We start from the raw sequence: 18,444 nt of genomic DNA on the forward strand, positions 1-18,444 counted from the left end.
TTACCAAAATTTCAGATCGGCCCAGTCACACAGCCCAAAGCTCACATTTAATAAGATCAGCAAATGTGTGCCTCCTCATTCCCCCTTTCCCAAAAGAAGCTGTGTTGAAAGAAGTTGTGTTGTGATACAAATTTAAAATCTGATCTTATGCTAAGTTGCTTCAATTTCTTGTCCTAGCAGTCAGAATAGTTTTTGGTTATTTTTTTAATGGACAAGATGAACTGTTCTACAAGAAAAAAGAAAAATACTCAAACTCAATGTACATACCACAGAAAACTACCAAAATTCCACTAAAAACCCAGATTTTAATCTTGGAATAACAACCCTTTTTACAAAGAGATTTTCTAGGTTGCATGAATGTATTCAAAAAAGCGACAACTAAGGCATATTCTTCATAGCCGTGTTTGTAAAAGAAAAGCTCTGGAAAGCTATGTGACTTGATCTCAGGTAAATCTTGTCAAGGTACAGGCAGTGTGAACTTTAAAGATTTAAATTACTTTTGCATGTAACAGACTGTCCATTTATACAGTTATCATGAATATGAGCTAAATTAATTTCAAATTACTGCAACAAATACTCTAGTAAGAGCATGAAGCCTAAACAGTATTTTAAAGTGCTCATTAGAAACCAAACATTTCAATTAAGACATGTTAAAGATGTTACATTCCTTACATATCAAGTCCAAAGGTAGGATATGTACACAATCTACTGTCTTGTCTTTACAAATAAGTAATTTATCTGTATATCTCAAACATGACTAGTAGCCAAAGGGAAGCTGAAAGACTATTTCAATTTGTCCAGGAATATAAAGAACCCCTTCCACAGAACAGTTATCCCACATAGACAGCTATCAGAATGGTGTACCCCAAGCACTTCCATTTTGGCCAAATGGCCATCTCCTTGTCTAATTCTCTTTACATCTACTCATGAAGCATCTGCCAGTACTTTGCCACTAAAAAATTACAGCATCTCGCTTGTGACAGAATTGTTTGGGTCTCTAGAACTGGCAAGGCTTCTGTTAAAGACAAAATATAACTAAACAGAAGAAATATGCCCTGCAATATACCACAGTTTGCAAAAGAGAAAAGATCTCTGAACTACACAGACCATCATATAACAAAAATATTGACCAATTTTAGTGTTAATTTTCGAATGAACTGTAGTGCTTATTAAAAAATAAGACGAAACTAATTAAGAGGCATTTGTGATACATTTAAAAGCCTACATCAGCTATCTTATAAAGCCCTAACTTAACAGATGCAATAAGTCTGCTAGTCTTATCCTCACAGCAACTAATCAAACATCTCCATCCACAAGTTTTCTGTGATTTTGACTTAACAGTTTTGCAGCATGTGGTATTACTCTGTGCACAGGTTAAGCCTGTTTCACAAAGGGCTAATACGAGGTACTGTGAAATGTTAGCATTGTGCATCATTTTAATCCCCATAGCGCACATGCTTTTCAATAATCCCCTTCGAAGTACAACATGACAAATTTTCAAAGATACAAAACCCAAAAAACACAAATCCCACGTTCATTAAAGCACAATAAAAATATTTACGTTCCTGTCATTTTTCTTCATTTCTCAGCTGCCATGAATGGCAACATTTTGTCTTTTCAGACTTTGCAACTGGACTTTGTCCTTTTCAGACAAAGAGTATACCCACGCACATACAGTAGCATGATTACAGTAAAATCAAAACCCACAAAATAAAATAACAGTGGACATTCCGTAAGCAGATTTTTAACTTCAGGTAAACTCTTCTGCTAGGCTAAAAGCAAAAATATGCTGTACAAAATCATGTTAACATCTGCAGTAATAAGCTTTGTTTAGCTTAGCTTAGCTTCAGCGCAGTGTGTGGCCAGACTGATCTATGCAATTTCTTAAAAGAACAGGTAGACAGAAGCTTGTAAAGCTCTATTTCTTTTCTACTTGTACCCATTAGCAGATTCTTCCCTTGCAAAACATTCACGTGAAAAAAATTGACTGTGGCACTCAGCTGAGTTACAAAACACAGGTGTATTGGCAGCAAGAGATGTCAAGGTGATAAACGACTCATTGGACTGCTTTCTTCTCCACCTGCAGCAAGCTTGAGTGTTGTGAGTTTCCGAGGGGGATGCTGAGGACTCTTACGAAGGTTGTTGTCCATCTGCAGAGAAACAATGAGAGCCGGATCTGGCAACAGCAGAATATAGATTATACGATTAGTCTTATTTGTCAGGGCTGCCATCATTAATACTGGGTTGGTGCATGCTTACTGTCAGGACCAGCAACAACTGGTGCTTCGGTTTCTTTCTACTCCCGTATATATGCTTGTGTTAGAGCTCCTAATCATTCTCATATATGGTGCATCAAACCCAGGGCATCTGGATGTGCTTCTGCTCAAGCTGTTTGGTCAAGATTACTGAAGGAAGCAAGACCAATTCTAAATATTGTACAATAACCAAATGCTGTGAGAAGGCAGATCAAGAGTCAAACTGCTAACATCAGTGGATGCTTATGTATATTCAGCACCAATAAATATGCAAGAATAAATCTTTTGAAATCAGAAATGTTCTGGAGATGCTGAGTGAATTTGTATTAGTTACACATTGCAAAAAGTACGTAATAAAGCGCTTGTGGCAAGACCTTTTCAAAGACAGGATAAAATTCATCTCTGAATGTAAACTATTTACATTTTCATAGGAAATCACTCTAATGCCCTGTGTATAATGTGGTCTGAAAAAGTTTAGTTGGTATAGAATAAAAGCACAGGGGGGATCTGCAGAGGCTGCCTAGTCTATTCCATTTCTTGAAGACAGGATCAAATTTTCTTCAATCATGCCTGACAAATGTCTATGTAACCCATTGTTTAAAACTTCCATAGCCACACTTCAAAGCCAGAAAAAACATCAGTACCTAATGCTACAGAAGCTGATCATAGTTAATGATCGACTTCACACACTGATCTTGATCAGAAAGAACTGCCTTTTACCCTTTCAGTTAGAGTGTTCTATCTGCTTGAAAAGGCTAATTCTTCACAAGTATTTTTCAGGTAAGTTGTACAGTTTTTGACAGGTGCTGAGTGACAGCCTTAGAAATAAAGAACATAAGAAAAAACAGCTAGATGTAGAACAAGCAGGACAAGAGTGACTGCCAGTTAGTTACTACAGCATGCAGCTGGGAGCAAGGAAAGCTGGTGATCAGTCTTAATTTGCAGGACCATTTCTGAGTTTTGATCAATACATTTGCCTCCTTCTTTGCTGATTGTACGCTTGCGGAAAGATACCACTCCTCTGTTGCTGTGCACACCTGTAAGACAATGTTCTTTTGGTTGTATTAAAAATACATTTTTAGTGCAAGGCTTCATTAATTCCTCCTTCCAAATGATGCAATATTCTTCCCGCCTCTCTACACAATGTAACTCACTAGAAAAGAAGTAATTAAAATAAAGTCCACTGTATAGTTGCAATTGCCATGCAAGGATATCTGTGAACAAGTAACCACCACAAAGCAGTAAAATACTGAAGCAAAAGTAACCTTTTCAATCAAGTTGGATTCCTTATTTACAAGCTGTGTGAGTTTCTGCAGATTAGCATCTGCTGTATCCTGTCCAGCTGGAGAATGGCCTGGAGAGTGAAGGTAGAAAGAGTGAAAAGGCATTTACAGCAACTTTTAAATTCTTAAAAAATAAACTCATATTGGAGAGTGCATGCAGTATTTTTATGCAAAGAAGAATTTAAGTGTAAAAGCCATTCCATGTGAGAAAATCAGGAGTACTAAGCGTGAGCCAAAAGATTTGGCCAATGCTTGACAGAATACGAGTATTAACGCTTGCTTTTAATTTTGAATCCTTTCTGCCCAACTTTAGAAGTTTCTTCATTTCCCCACAGGAAGTCTAGCATAAACTACAGGAAATCTAATCTGCCTTGGTTCACAAATGGAAACCTGGAGTACTAATCCCAACAGGAGTAGAGATGACAAAAAGGAGAAAAGAAACACAACTTACCTGAGACAGTTAACCTGAAGTAGCAAGTTAAAATATCATCACAAAATCGGCACAGATTGGGAAGCTGTTTCAAATGCTCTTGCAACTGTACCCGTGGGAAGCACACTTTATAAATTGGTGCAAGGAAGCCAAATACAAAGGCATCCAAGGTGGTAGGCCTAAAAAGAGTGACACAAGAAAACACTGAAGTGACTCAAAATAAGACTTATAAGATTTCTACAACCTAGTTTTCTGCGTATGTCAAATACATCTCAGGACAGAATACAGTCAGCCCTTCTGTCATTTCACCTTTGCCGATCAACCTGGTAAATGCTTTGTATCAACTATCTACTCCTTTCAGCATCTCTTAACTAGAGACAGGCTGGCAAGCTGAAACAGTAATATGAGCATTACAACACAGTCATGCTGCGTTAAGCATGACACTCTAAAACACCTTTTCTGGTACCACAAAAGTCATGCTGGGGACATGGAGACCAGGATCCTCTCTCACAGAGTGGTCCACCTTCAACTTCTAGAGATCATGCTTTTCAGGACCTGTTGACTCTATGTTGTTGGCCCTATCTGCTTCCTGCTCTAACAGATACCACAGGAATAGCGTTCCTGGACCTACACTCTCCTGCCATGAGTGCAGCAACACCTCAGCCTAAAGCATTTTTTCCTACATACAAAGTCAGGAGGTGACATTCAGTGGCTAAAGTGTTCTCCAATGGACCTCACATTTTCTTAGCAGCTGTGGAAAGCATTTCCCTCTTTGTGGAAAAAAGCAGGATAAGAGAGACACCACTTTGACTCAGTCTGACGATCTCATTGGTGCTCTGTTTGCTCATTCAGATTTATCTGAAAAGCAGAGTGTGAGACATAAAACTATTGGGAAGAACTTTTAACATTCTGACAAGTTAAAAAGAAAAAAGCAAGGTCAAGTGTTCACAGAATGGTGTGGTACTTTTTATTAGTAATTTACCAAAATAATTTTAAAAAATCATCATACTCACGTATCTCCAAAGAAAAACTGAGATGTTCCCAATCTCTTCGACAGGAGATTCAGGCACTCCTTGGCATCCCTGTATATCTGATGAGACACAAGACTGTCTAAGAGCCCTAGGTGTAGCCAGGCTGGTATGCACAGCACCATTCATCATTTGACTGTGTGCTAGTCTGTTTCAGTTCTTGTCTTTGACAGAACTTAAAAATTCTTTACTGCTCAACACATACCTGTGCTTCCACTTCAGTGAGACTATAGAGTGGAGGGCCTCCCTTGGTCAGCAAGATCCTATTTAGTGCTTCCCTTGACATCTTTCCAGGCAGATACAAACTCAGTGGGAAGGCAATCTTTGAGGCATACCATGGCTTTGTTACACTGCAGTAATTTTCAGCCTCAATCCAGAAAGTGTGCAGCTGTAGCAACATGAGGAAAAATTTAATTGAAATCTGAATGACATGAGTAGACACTTTGTGATATTTGATATGCAAGACCTCTCTCAGAAAAGCAGAAGAACCAGGAATTATGGTAATTTAAGGCTATCAGGCTTTGTAGAGGAATATACTAATCCTCTGAGTGTAGGAGTACATGAGTAACGCAATAGTTACCTTCCAAATGAACAAAAAAACCCCACCAAAGATATTACAGAGATCTATATGCATCTGCATAAAATTACATATTTACTACGTATGTACATACACACACACTGTATATAGAAAATACATTGTATATAGAAAATATATTACAAAGTTGAAGATACACAGCAACAGGTTTGAACTTTCTAGAATTTTGTTTTGAAAATTTATATAAATCTTAAAATACAAGATACCACAAAATTCTAAATTTGAAACCAGGGTCAGCTGAAAAGGCTAGCTTATGATGCCATCTGGTCAGAGTATTCTTCCCTCTACAAACTGAAGCCAAAGTGATTCAAGAAACTCAAGTGTCTGTGTGTCTTATCGCTCTAAATTACACTGACATAGTAATACCGTAATATACTGTAATACACTGTAATACTGAAATGGCCATGTCTTATTTAGAATCGAAAAATTAAGCTAGTGATGGCATTTTAATTTATTAGAAGTTTTAACTCAACAGTTCAAAAGGCTTTCAGTTGTGTGTCTCACATCAGACACATCTTAATCAGAGATTTTTCAGGAAATCAAACGAAAGAAAAAATGACCACAATAAAGTGTTTTCAGGATATTGTTTCCCAAAGACCAACAGAAAAAAACCTTAAGTGTCCTTTTAAAACGTCTTTCATAAATCTATTATTATTACTTTGATACTCCACAAACACACACTTATTTCCAAAAAAACAGACTAACAAAACAACTATGTTCCAGCCAGGGCTGTGGCGGAGAGACTGTAATGTCTTTCACACGGGGCACCTCTTACAGCATTCAATACCAAGTATTATGACCATTACAAAGTATTTATTAATATTTACCAGAGCAGGAAACAGTTTCTCTTCAAGTAGTGCAACATATGCCAGTGTGTCAGCTCCTTGTTTTGCTGACAAATCATAATCAGCATTGTATTTCTACGAATTTAAAAAAAAAATAGTCTTACTCAACTTTCAAAAAACAGTAGAAATGGAAAGTTACTTCAAACTTAACACCTACCAAGGCAGTAAATATATAAACAATTTTTGGAACAGAAAGCACGCACTCACTAGAATTTTCCTTCTTCAGGCTAACTCTCCCAAATCGTGTTGCATCTCGCTTTTCCACTTTCCCATTCCTAGAGCTTTGGGCCCTTCTATTTCCAAAATAATTATTTTGTCTCTACCTATTTATTTCCAAGCAAATATCCAGCAATACTGAGGCAACTGTTCAATACTCAGGGATGTAGCAAACCTCTGGTAAGTCTCCATGGTTATTTTTCAAGAAGCATCTGACACTTCAGCAGGTGTAAGTGTAAAAAAAAAAAAAAAAGAAAAGACCTTCCAATATTTTGTTTCTAATGAACATTCTGAAAGTTAAGAAATTGGATGGTAACAATGTAAGGGAATAGACAAACAGATATACAGCTAAATTAATGCAGTTACTGACTAGACTTTTAATTCTTTTAATTTACATTAGAAGGATTGAAAAAATTGTGGGGAGGAGTGAGTAGATTTGCTTCATTAATTTATAAACAAAGGGCAAGTGCTGACACTTGAACTTCTGAAAAGCAAGCATACAATTGCTGTATTTTAACATAAAGAGGTTTTTTTCCCCTAACATTATGGAACCTTTGTTATTCACATGAATACCAAGTTCAAATTCAAGTCAAACTAATCTGAAAAACTTCAGAATTTCACAACTGTCTAAAAATTCCATCTCAAATGTAGTTTTCCGATTCTTTTTTCTCCCCATGAAGATCTGTTTTCACTAACATGGCATTTATCATCTGACCAGACAGGAACTGCATTTCTGCAACATAAATGCAGAATAGTGGGCTAGAGGACCATCTTAGGAAAAAAAAGATGATGCCATGGTTTACTAGATGTCTTTATACTTTGTGAAAAGAAGAAATTGCACAGGTTTATTCTTTGTGTACAAAACATTAAGAGTCCTACAAAAGGCAAGCAAGAGGCAATAACCTGGTGTGCATCAAGAAACACCTGCAGACATTTTCATGTTACAAGCTATCGAAAAACTAAAGAGATTAAGAACTATGCTGTATGTATTATCTTTCAAAAAACCAGCAAATTACTCATTTAAACTGTTAACCTAAACTGTGATATCCTGGGTCTGCAAAGTCAAAATTACATTAAAAGTGTTATAATTACAAGCAGGGTGATCAGTAAGAAAAACTGCTCAATTAGGGACTATTAGTTGCCCTTTTAAATTAAATTTCTTTCATGCTTATTTTTAAACCTTTCACACAACTAATGATCAAACTTTTATAGAGCAATTTCTTATCCACCATTTTGCAATTGCCATGCATGTACGAGAAACAGAAAAGCATTGGGCATGACATAAACTCCAGGTTTTTGGAAGCTTGTATCAGTGTAGAAAGGAGACATGAAAAAGTCACTGCAAGTCAAAGAAAACAAACCTTTTTGAAAAAGACCTACCTGCCTTCTTAAGAAGTTTAGTATTTTTGCTGGCTGAGAAATAACAATGTCTTCTGATACCAGGACCGGCAGATCTCCTAAAAGGCAGAAATAATACAGTCAACAATTTATATGGATGAGTTCTAACCAGAAAGCAATCAGTCACTCTATGTACTTTCCTTTCCTCAATAGCACGCTCTAATTTTTGTAACATGTAAACATAAAAACATAAAATTTGACATAGCAGGTGATTTCTACTGAGATTACAAGTACTCTTAGTCTATTGTGGCCTTCACTAATAATAAACATAAGAAAGGGCAACATCAAATCAGACTGAAGCCAGTATTTTTTGCTAGGTATCCAGTACTTTAAAAACCAGGCTACTTGTCCAGATTTCAGACATTCGTCTTAAGACAAAAATTCCAACTCAATCCAACTGCTCTCTCGATTCATCTACATCAGAGCTTCTTTCCAATTTTATCTTTGTCCTTCCCCTCCAAATCCGATTTAACCATCATTTTTCTCTAACCTTGCTGCAAACAATGCCCAAGCTCCCACTACATTACCATGAACTACTCAAATACCTAAGTACTTCCCTCTGCCAGACGTTGATAGGACAGCCTTTAGTAGTAAGATTGTTGGATCAAAGCCTGTGGAGTGCAAAGTCTCTGTAAAAGGGGCTACCTTACAGCACGTTCACAACAGAATTGCCAGAGTGTCCAACAGGACAGTGCTAAATAATATTAAAACATCAATTATCACCAACACTTACTGATTAAACTGCTTTCTTAATTGATTTTATGTATGTTCATTACGAAGATAGCCACCACATTTCTAGCAAGTCCCCCAGCTACTTCTTGGTATTTTCCCCTAACAGAAAACAAGACACTAAAAAGCAAGAACAAAAGGCTCAACTTCTGCATGAATACAGTACTGCCTGAACTGATAATGTGGTTAAGTGTAAGTGACATAGGATTTTAACCCTACAGCGATTTTACCTCTCTTAAATACACCAAGACAATAACTGCTAAGCAAACAAGTAAGCAATAAATAGAAGCATCCAAAATAAAGAAGTCCTCTCTGACAGCTTACCTTCACCTTTTCTCAGTGAAACTCTCTAATTCAACACAATATCAAACAACCCAGCTAGTGTAAGCTGTACTTGCTGAGGCTCACATTCCACTTCCAACTGTACCAACTCATTAAGCCACAGGTAAAACAAGAGCTCTTCCATGCACATGTCTAGTTACAACCTTTATAAATATGCAAAGTGCAAAATGCTTACAAATTTGCTTTCACTATACCATCAATTCAGACTGCTTGACTGAAACAGTTATGTACTTGGCATTACTGCTTTGTTAACTGTCTGTAGCCTCACCCATACATATTTTAATAAACTGTCCTCTGGAGCACTTTATTTATGATTCCAATACTTTAGTCTCACAAATTCATCACACTTGATCCTGTGAAGTCATTTAACTGGGGCTGACTGCACTCATGAATACAAACCTAATGTAAACACAGAAACTGGAACCTACATTTAAAACACCTGTGACTAGAGTAATAAAGACTGCAAAGATGGTACCTTTCGGAGCTTTCCAGGAGTTATTTACAGTATTCACTATCAGAGGAGCACCAGAAAATTTGGCGTAAGCCTGCAATAAAGATTGGAGGACAGGGGAGAAAACCTGTCACAATAGGTAAGAAAGAGAGCTTCAGAGGTTGCGTTAAACACCTTCGTGCACTGAGGACCAACGGCCACCAGGTGCGGGAAGGGTTTCGGTCGGGCTTCATTGCCCTAATGCTCCAGGGAATGCTGGGCAGAGCCACCGCAGCGCCCGGGAAGGGCGGCAGCGCCGCCAGGAAGGACTCGCCGTCCCCGGCAAGGCCGGCAGCGCTGCCCGCGTCTCCCGTGGGGAACGAGCCAGGCCCGCGCCGCGGGCCCAACACCCCGCCTCCCACCCCCGGCCTCTCCGCAGGCAAGAGGGAGCCCCGCGGACATTGGTGCGGGCGGCAGGCAAGTCCCGGGGCGCCGCCGCTCCCTCCCTCCCTCGCGGGCCGGGCGCTGGCCGCCGCCCGTTACCATGACGACGAGAGACTCCGGGTGCAGGGACGGCAGCCCCCAGTCTCCTCCCCAGCAGATCAGCTCCATGGGAGCCGCCATCTTGTCCGCCGCACCGGCCGCGCAGCGCGGCGCTGCTCCCCCGCGTGGCGGCGCCCGAGCGCCCGCGGCCGCGTGCGGGACTCGGGACTCGGCGTTCGGCGTTCAGGGCTTGGCGCTCGGGGTTCAGGGCTCGGGGTTCAGGGCTCGGCGCTCGGGGTTCAGCGCTCGGGGTTCAGGGCTCGGGGTTCAGGGCTCGGCGCTCGGGGCTCGGCGCTCGGGGTTCAGGGCTCGGCGCGGAGGGAGCGCCGCCGGGAGGGAGCCGGCCGCAGGGCCTCCTGCTCCTGGGAGCCCGCGCTCGGGAAGTCACGGAGGCACCGAATCTACTGGGTCACACAGACTCAAAGAGTCTGCACCCTTTCACAGATGTGAAAGAGGAATCATGGGTTAAACATCTCACACGCATACCACACAGCCACCCTCAGCAGTACATTATCCAGGAATAAATTACATTCAAAATATAAAATGACCGAAAAGTACTGATTCTTTAACCTCTCTTCTTCTCAACCTTCTTAACTTCTGCTTTCTTGCCTTCTTCTTTATTCTGACTATCAAAAATGTTGAAATGTTTTTACAATGTTGTAAAGCCTGCTTTCCCCCCCCCCACAGTCTATCTCTGAGGTCATCGCAACCAACTTTGTGGCCGAACACCATGTCAACCAGACCATGGCACCAAGCGGATTTTCCTTGAACAACTCTAGGTAGGGTGACTCCACCATCCCCTGGGCAGCCCATTCCAGTGTCTAGTCACCCTTTCTCTGAGGAGATGCTTCCAAAATATCCAGCCCTGGCACAGTTCAAGATTATGTCCTCATACCACCCACATCCCTTCCCAAAAGAACAACCCCTGCCCAGCTACAGCTTCCTTTCAGGTAGTTGTAGAATCTCTCCTGAGGTGCCTCCTTTCCACCAGGCTAAACAAACTCAGCTCTCTCAGCCCCTCCCCACAGAACTTGTGCTCCAGAGCCTTTCACAGTTTTATTGCCCTTCTCTGGACTTGCTCCAGCACCTCTATGTCCTTGAATTGAGAACTATTGAGTCCTCTTGTCCTGTCGGTACTTGCCTAGGAGAAGAGGCCAACCCCTGCCTGGGAACAAGGACCTCTCAGGTTGTATCCAGGTGGGGATCAGCCTCTTGGGAAGGGGCTAGTGCCTGTGATCCTGTGGGGAAATGCTGCAGCCGTAGTCCTCTTGAAAGCTGTACCCCAGCAGCTGTAGTCCTCTTGAAACGATTTTGGTACTGTCTGGCTGAGCCCTCACCCTCTGGCCTTGATGCTGCACATAGAGTTGTGACTTTTCATAGGAGCAAAAAAAAAATTGTGGCTCTCGATCAACTGTGAAGAACAACCATCAGCAATTTGGCTCTAAAAACAAGGAGCTCTGATCATATGTTACCAGTTTTGACCAGGTTATAATGATAACCCATTCAGTATGGTTTTAACTGCAGACGTTTAGAGGCATCAGGTTGTCAACTGTTTGTTCCAGAGCTTGTGCAGACGTGCCACGGCACATCTAAATGCTACGTCAAGTTTCCATCCTTCCCACAAAAGGAAAAAATACCACACACTGACTGAAAAAAACCCCTGCACTGACCACCCTTATTCAGGTCTTCTGTGCATAAAGAGGAGAGTAAGGGTAAAGTTTCATTTTTCCTTTCTTCTTCCCAGATCCACAACTTCAGATTCACATGGAATTTGTAGAAGAAAATGTCACGATAAAAATTTATGCCATAGATCTACTAGATCATTCTGCTCCATTTTGTGAGGAACATGGGAGAAGAAATGCCCACGTTTTTCCTCAGAAAATCATACCACTGGCAATGCTAACAGAAGCAATTTTTTTAAATTGCTACGTTACATTATTCCTTCTAAAGACTTACTTAAGATATATATTCTAATAATACTTTTTATGTCTTTTTCTCCCTACAGGCACCAACTAACTTCCCAGTCTGTCCAGGTACTTTGCTTTGGTCCTTTCACTGTGTGAACTGGGATGCACTGAGATGCAAAGCTCTGAAAGGGAATTGTGGATGCTTGCAGCTGTGATCCCAAAGATCTGTTTCAATAAGGAGTATTTTACAAAGGGCTCAGTACTTATATCAGCCCTGTTTAGTATCTTCGTTGATGACCTGGAGAAGGGGATTGAATGCAGCCTCGGTCAGTTTGTAGGTAACACCAAGCTAGGTGGAAGTGTTGATCTGCTGGAGAGCAGGAAGGCTCTGCAGAGGGATCTGGGCAGGCTGGATCATGGCTGAGGCCAATGGTGTGAGGTTCAACAAGGCCCAGTGCTGGGTCCTGCCCTCGGGTCACAACAACCCCAGGCAGTGCCACAGGCTGGCACAGAGTGGCTGGAAAGGACCTGGGGGTGCTGGTGACAGTGACTGACCATGAGCCAGGGTGTGCCCAGGTGGCCAAGAAGGCCAATGGCATCCTGGCCTGGATCAGCAATAGTGTGGCCAGCAGGAGCAGGGCAGGGATTGTTCCCCTGTGCTGGGCACTGGTAAGGCTGCACCTCAAATCCTGTGTCCATTTTTGGCCTCTTCACTATAGGAAGGCCATTCTGGTGTTGGAGTGAGTGCAGAGAAGGGCAATGGAGATGGTGCAGGGTCTGGAGCACAAGTGAGGAGTGGCCAAGAGAGCTGGGGGTGTTTATCCTGGAGAAAAGGAGGCTCCGGGGGGACCTACAAGTACCTGAAAGGACACTATAGATGGGTGGGGTTCCGTATTTTCTCCTGAGTAAGAAGTGTTAGAACAAGAGAAAATTGCCTCGAGTTGCACTAGAGAAAGTTTGTATTAGACATTATGAAAAATTTCTTCACTGAAAGAGTTGTCAAGCATTGGAACAAGCTGCCCAGGAAAGTGCAGGAAAGTGGTTTGGGGTCACTATTCCTGGAAATGTTAAGGACGCGTTTTAGTGGTGATTATGGTGGTGGTGCTGGGTTGATGGTTAGACTTGATGAACTTAGAGGTCTTATTTTAAGAAAAATCTAACCACCCTATGAGCTTTTCTATCGTCTGGCTTTTCTTAAGGCAGGCTGCAAGAAGGCTCAGGAGGTAAATAGGGTAGTAAGCTTTGCATTGCCTTCAGGCCCAGTTTATCTCTCTGTTGTTGTGGAGTCTGGAGCAAAGATGAAAAAAGAGGCAATCTCTACCTTCCCTCCCCCATGTCAGGAACTCCTTCCTCTTGATTGCCTACCTGGAATTCCTATCAGTGTAAATGAAAAGTTAAATAGTGCATGGAAGATGGATATATGACTTGACTTGAAAAAGTGGAGCTTCAGTTTGTGTTTTGGAAAAGCAAAAATTCTTTTCAAACCTGTTTTTGAAACTTGAAACCCTTGAAGCCAACAATTCTTTTTTTGAAAATGAAGCAGAATCAAAACCAGGAGTGTTGACATAAGTATGAAAGGATGTGTTTTAGAGCTGATAGTTCACTTGCCTTAAGATTTCTGTATTTTAATTGCCCATGGATCCTGATTTTTAATCATCCATATAATTCCATGAAAATAGTGAGTCTTCTGATGCATATTAAGAACAAAACATGTAAGGAGAATTAAGCAGCAGGGTTGTTTCCTGTTTCCCTTATCCCGTTATTTGGAATTTGAACAAGTAATAGACATTTCTTAAAGCAAAATCTGTAATGTTTGCAGCTTCTCTGTATTGTGTATGCTTAAAATCTTATCAAATTACATACACAGGTTGCACATTATAGTGATTGAGGTTTTCTTGCAGATTCTATATAAAAAATTATAGTCAGATACTTATTACTTCCTTACAGAATATGACTGACATTATGAAAGTTTCTTGGAAACATAATTGATTAATCATGTTTTTATTTTTGCTTCTTATTTAACTTCCAGTAATTTAAGGTGGAGTTTGTACTTCAGAGAAAACACAAGAGTGAAAAGGCAATTGCTAGTATTCCATTGTTTTTATTGAAAATGTTGATTAAAAGGTCAAATTGTCCCTTCCAGACAGCAGATAAACTTTCTACTTTTTGAAATCCCTTAAAGAAGGTTGGACTTGAGCTCAAAATGCCTTTTAGTATTAACATATTCCAACATAAAACTCAGTATAGAAATGAAAACTGGAAAAATTACAGTGACCTTTACATGTACTAAGTTCATCTAAACAAGTACTTAAGCATCTGTTTATATATATTGTTCCCTTCTGTCATATTGTGCCGCATTGGCTGTTTGCCAAACATTGCTTCCATGTGCATTCTCTGTGAGTAAGCACAAAGAATGAGCAGATACAGAGCAAGAACAGAATATGGCCCTCACAAATCTAACACTTATATACTACAAACAAAATCCTCCTCCTGTAGGGCTGGTCAGCACCAGTGGCAGAGACTCCTCTGTATTTAAATCAGAAGTAAGGAGTGGTAAGGTATAATTACTTAATAAATTTTTTGTCAGATAAGGAAATCTTTTAAGAAAATATTTAATATGCTTTGATAAACTCAATGATTAAATTATTATGTACTCAATAAACTCAAAGTATATAATAAATGGCTGAAAATTACTGATTATATTCCCCTTAGATGAAAGCAAACCCTTAATATCCTTTTCTCTCTCTTTTTTTTTGTCCAGAACTGTAGTGATTTTGCAGACGTTCATAGTGTTTTTCTGTCATGCACTTAAGTATATGTTTGCAAAAAATGCTCTTTGTTGAGTCAAGACTTTTCCTTAACAAGCAGTTGAACATAATCAGTGCTGCTTTAGATCCACATGTTAGCCTTGAAGCATCTGTACTGTCTCTCCATGCTTTAGGTGGGGGACAAATTCTGAGCTAACATTTCTTTTTAAGGAGCTTATGACACTCAAAGTTCTTCCTACTCTTTTCCATCTTCTTGCTGTGGGCACACACATTTAGAGAGCTAGAGAGTTACAGCTTGAAAATTCTTTTTCAGGTCTGAATTTCTCCTGACTCTCAGGTCCATTCCCAGGCTGATAAGCTGACTATGGCTTCAATTAGGGAGGAAGTCTCCCAAGGTGATAATATGGTGAAAAACAGAATGGAATTCATAATAAAGATTAACACCTAGTGTTTTTCCCATGGGATACATCCTGAGGTACGTTTTCATGGATGTTTTTCCCAGTTGTCCAATGAACTACTGTCCTGTCCTAGCTCCGCATAATATGCTTTAAATACGGGCTGTCCGTTCAATAAAGTTGGCCTTTTCCCAAAAGAGGTCCATGTGTGTTGCTGTCCTTGCTCTCTCTCTCTCTTTTTTCTAGTGCAGTAACCATATCTTGCCTCTTGCTTACTCCTTTTAGCCTCCCTTTTTTCCCAGCTCCACAGCATTCTGCTCCTGATAATCTGTTTTTCTCACTGCCCTGTGTAGCTCTTGGCCAGCCCATTGACACTACCACATCATCCTGTCACTTCCACTGCAGGGGCAAGGTGTGGGAGTGAATCTGAGGTGTCTCTTCTTGTGTGGAGACATATACAGAAGAGCAGTAGGGTGAGGAGGAAGAGGAATAGCACCGTGCTGTGACACAGTGGATATGGCAGAGCACCCTTTTGCCTGACAGTGGGCGGAGGAAGAAATGGGCAACTTAAGGAGAGGGTCAACACTGTTAACAAGAATAAGCTAAGAAGTAAGGGTGTGATGTAGGGTATATGCCATGTGGGGAGGGCAATTAGAGGACATGTGAATTAAGGCCAGCTGAAGATATCTGAAAACCTCACTGGGCCTGTGTTGGAGAGCAGCCCACAGCCGTGCTCCGTGTGGTGTAGAGCTGCCCGGCCAGCCCCTTTGCAGCGCTTGCAGCCCTTGCCCTGCAGCGTGCTGTGTTTTGCCTCGCACACAATGAGCCCCCCAAGGGCTGGTCTCTGTGGTGCTCCTTAGATGCCTGCACCAAGCCTGATGAGACTGAACATTAATCAACACTGCTTTGCTCACTTTAACATAAATTTTCCCTTCTATTGTTGCCCTACTTTTTATGATGTAAATAATATCAGACAGCTCCAACTTTTCCAACTGAGTGTGGATAGCAAGCTGTGATGGGGCCAAACAGGGCTTCTTGGATTTCTGACGTGACAGAGGTTCATCAGCAGAGCTGATACATACAGATACATACAGACAGGACAAAGAGAGCTGTACAGCAGGATGGGAAGCTCACAATGTGTTTGGGTTTCTCACTTGCTCCCTTTCTTCTGTACTTTCTTAACATCAGCAGTGCAGAGGCTAGAATTTTCTGAAGTAGAGGACAAACAATGGGATAATGATCTCCTAAGGGAGCACACAGTGCTGAAAATTGTTATAGTTGAAAGAAGAAGGTTTTTTTAAAATTGACTTTGGCAAAGGTGTTGAGTTTGGGAGATTGCTAAGACAGCCTTTTCCATAGTCTCCATCTGATCAGTTTGAGCACTCCCAATGCTTTTGAGCTCTTTAAATGAAACAAAGGAGAAGATTACACATTCCTCAGTATGCCAGTCAGAGTCTTCTGGAAACCCAATTTGCCATAGTCTGCAATCTGCATGACCCATTTTAGGGACACTCTTCAGTTAGGAAAAGTGGAGTATTTAAATTCTTACCAAAACCAAGTCTATACACCAGAGTGTCCCCATTTGTTTTGATTTCAGACATGCATGAGACAGAATCTGTTCTCGTGCATGTCAAACCTTAGCAGTTGGCACTAAACACGTGATTGAAGAGCAGGTAGAGAAACTTGTGAGGCGGCTTTGCAAAGGTGACAGCTGTATTGTCGGAAGACACAAAGAAATGTGCGGTCACCATTTGCTGAGCATAGAACGGGAGGCAAGAGAGGTTTTAAAGTAAAATTGTCCCAGCCTCAAAGTTAAGCACCCTGCAGTCAGCAGGACGGGGTGAACAAGGCTGCATTATCTTCATGCTTCTGACACTCTTATACATCCCTCACCAGGCTGGTGATTCTCTGAAGGGCTGCTTGCAACAGCACTGGACTTGCTGTCCCTCCTGAACCTATGGAACTCTTATTTGACTCCTAAAGCACACACTTTTGGGGCCATCTTCTTGTGACTGGTAGTAAGCATAGCGGCTTATTAACCATTGGACTCCGTGAACATAAAGGTCTTTTCCTACCTATAGTACCTGTGATGCTATAAATTTAAAGCCATTAAACACATTTCAATTTCGAGGACTCCTCAAAGGGCAGACTCCAGACAGGGTCCCCACAGGTGTTGATTTTAGGTAACGTCGCCACGATCTCCGGTGCCTCCACCGGTACCAGTTCCCGGATCGGGTCCCGGCGGCGCGCTCCCTCCTGGTCCACCTCAGCTCTCGGCCGGCCCCCGCCCGCCTCATGGGGGGAGCCCCGGCCAATGGCCCGCCGCCCGCCGCCGGCCGTGCCCGGCCCCGGGGCCGCCCCCGTTAAACGGCGGGGCCCGGCGTGCAGCGGCGGCCGTCCGTCGCCGCCCTGCCCGGCCCGCGGCCGCCATGGGGTGCGAGCGCGGCGCCGCGCTGCTGCTGCTGCCGCTCGCCCTGCAGCTGTGCCCGGGCCGCGCCGCCGCGCCCGCCCCCCGAGGTAAGGGCCCCGCGCACTCCACGGAGCGCGCTCTCCTTTTCCCTCTTCCGTTGGGAAGGCTCTGGGCTTGCAGTGTCTCGTCCCCTTTCCTCCGGCGGGAGTCCTGCCTGGCAGCGAAAGGGAACACCTGTGCAGGGGCTCGGGGAGCCGTGGCGCGCAGCGGGAGCCGCGCTCGTCGGGCGCGGAGCCCGCCCGCGGAGCCGCCCCGCCGGACTAGCGGTGCGGAGCGGAGGAGATGGCAGTGTACCGCTGTCAGCCGCCCCATGCAGCCTGCTAAAAGTGGTTCTGTAGGTATGCTGGCTGGTAGGTGCGTGGAGCATCTGAATAGCCCTTTTTCGGCTGCAAGTTCTCCTAAGTGAGAAATTAATTTCTAAGCCGTGAAAACTCTTTGGGAAAACTCTACTGCATAGTAAAGTTAATAAGAAAACTCGTACTTCTAAACCCAGCATTGCCGTGGCAATATTATGTACATAGTAAGTCAGGAGCTGCTGTATTTCAGAGTTTGAGTTAAGTGGGTGGTATCGCTCTGCGGTAGCGGCTTGTGACTGGAGCCAGCTCGGCTGCCGAGTGCAGCAGTTACTGCGACTTCGTGCTACTCCAAGAGCCTTAAAGCTACTCGTGGTTTTCACTACATTTTTAACCTCCTCCACTGCCTTACAGAATGATTTTTGAAACTTCAATCAGTTATTACTTAAGCAGATCTAAAAGACAGCCAATCATAACAATACAGCTGCGTTTCCAAAAGCCTTTTAAATGAAGACCT

At 42.2% G+C, this 18,444-nt stretch overlaps 2 protein-coding genes across 9 annotated transcripts in view; one reads left to right on the forward strand and one right to left on the reverse strand.

The window, feature by feature from the left end:
• Nucleotides 1–285: 285 nt before the first annotated feature.
• On the reverse strand, nucleotides 286–10,497 carry MTX3 (metaxin 3). 4 transcript variants are annotated; one of them, XM_014881424.2, is made up of 9 exons: nucleotides 10,095–10,497; nucleotides 9,597–9,666; nucleotides 8,033–8,109; nucleotides 6,419–6,511; nucleotides 5,202–5,384; nucleotides 4,982–5,058; nucleotides 3,990–4,147; nucleotides 3,521–3,609; nucleotides 286–2,150 (listed from the first exon to the last, which is right to left on the reverse strand). In XM_014881424.2, the coding sequence occupies exons 1-9, from the start codon at nucleotides 10,173–10,175 to the stop codon at nucleotides 2,040–2,042; spliced, it is 939 nt and encodes a 312-aa protein (XP_014736910.1). In that variant the 5' UTR covers nucleotides 10,176–10,497; the 3' UTR covers nucleotides 286–2,039. The 4 variants fall into 4 exon arrangements, with proteins under 4 accessions (XP_014736910.1, XP_014736909.1, XP_014736912.1 ...); XM_014881423.2 differs by having other exon boundaries at nucleotides 286–2,176; nucleotides 10,095–10,495; XM_014881426.2 differs by lacking the exon at nucleotides 3,521–3,609 and having other exon boundaries at nucleotides 10,095–10,495.
• The window catches only part of THBS4 (thrombospondin 4), a 47,703-nt gene continuing 38,837 nt past the window's right edge, over nucleotides 9,579–18,444 (forward strand). Inside the window, exons 1-3 of one of the 5 annotated variants that reach the window (XM_088156476.1) lie at nucleotides 9,579–9,711; nucleotides 10,782–10,873; nucleotides 12,100–12,127. Coding sequence is in view for 1 of the 5 variants with exons in the window: in XM_014881427.2 (XP_014736913.2) it covers nucleotides 17,594–17,681 (88 nt within the window). In the remaining 4 variants the exon portion in view is untranslated. Of the gene's footprint in view, nucleotides 9,712–9,755; nucleotides 9,777–10,781; nucleotides 12,128–17,562; nucleotides 17,682–18,444 lie in introns of those variants that run through there. The other 4 variants (XM_088156474.1, XM_088156477.1, XM_088156475.1 and 1 more) reach the window with 4 other exon arrangements.

The sequence above is a fragment of the Sturnus vulgaris genome, chromosome Z (assembly GCF_052056855.1).
Source record: "Sturnus vulgaris isolate bStuVul1 chromosome Z, bStuVul1.hap1, whole genome shotgun sequence".
NCBI classification, from domain to species: domain Eukaryota; kingdom Metazoa; phylum Chordata; class Aves; order Passeriformes; family Sturnidae; genus Sturnus; species Sturnus vulgaris.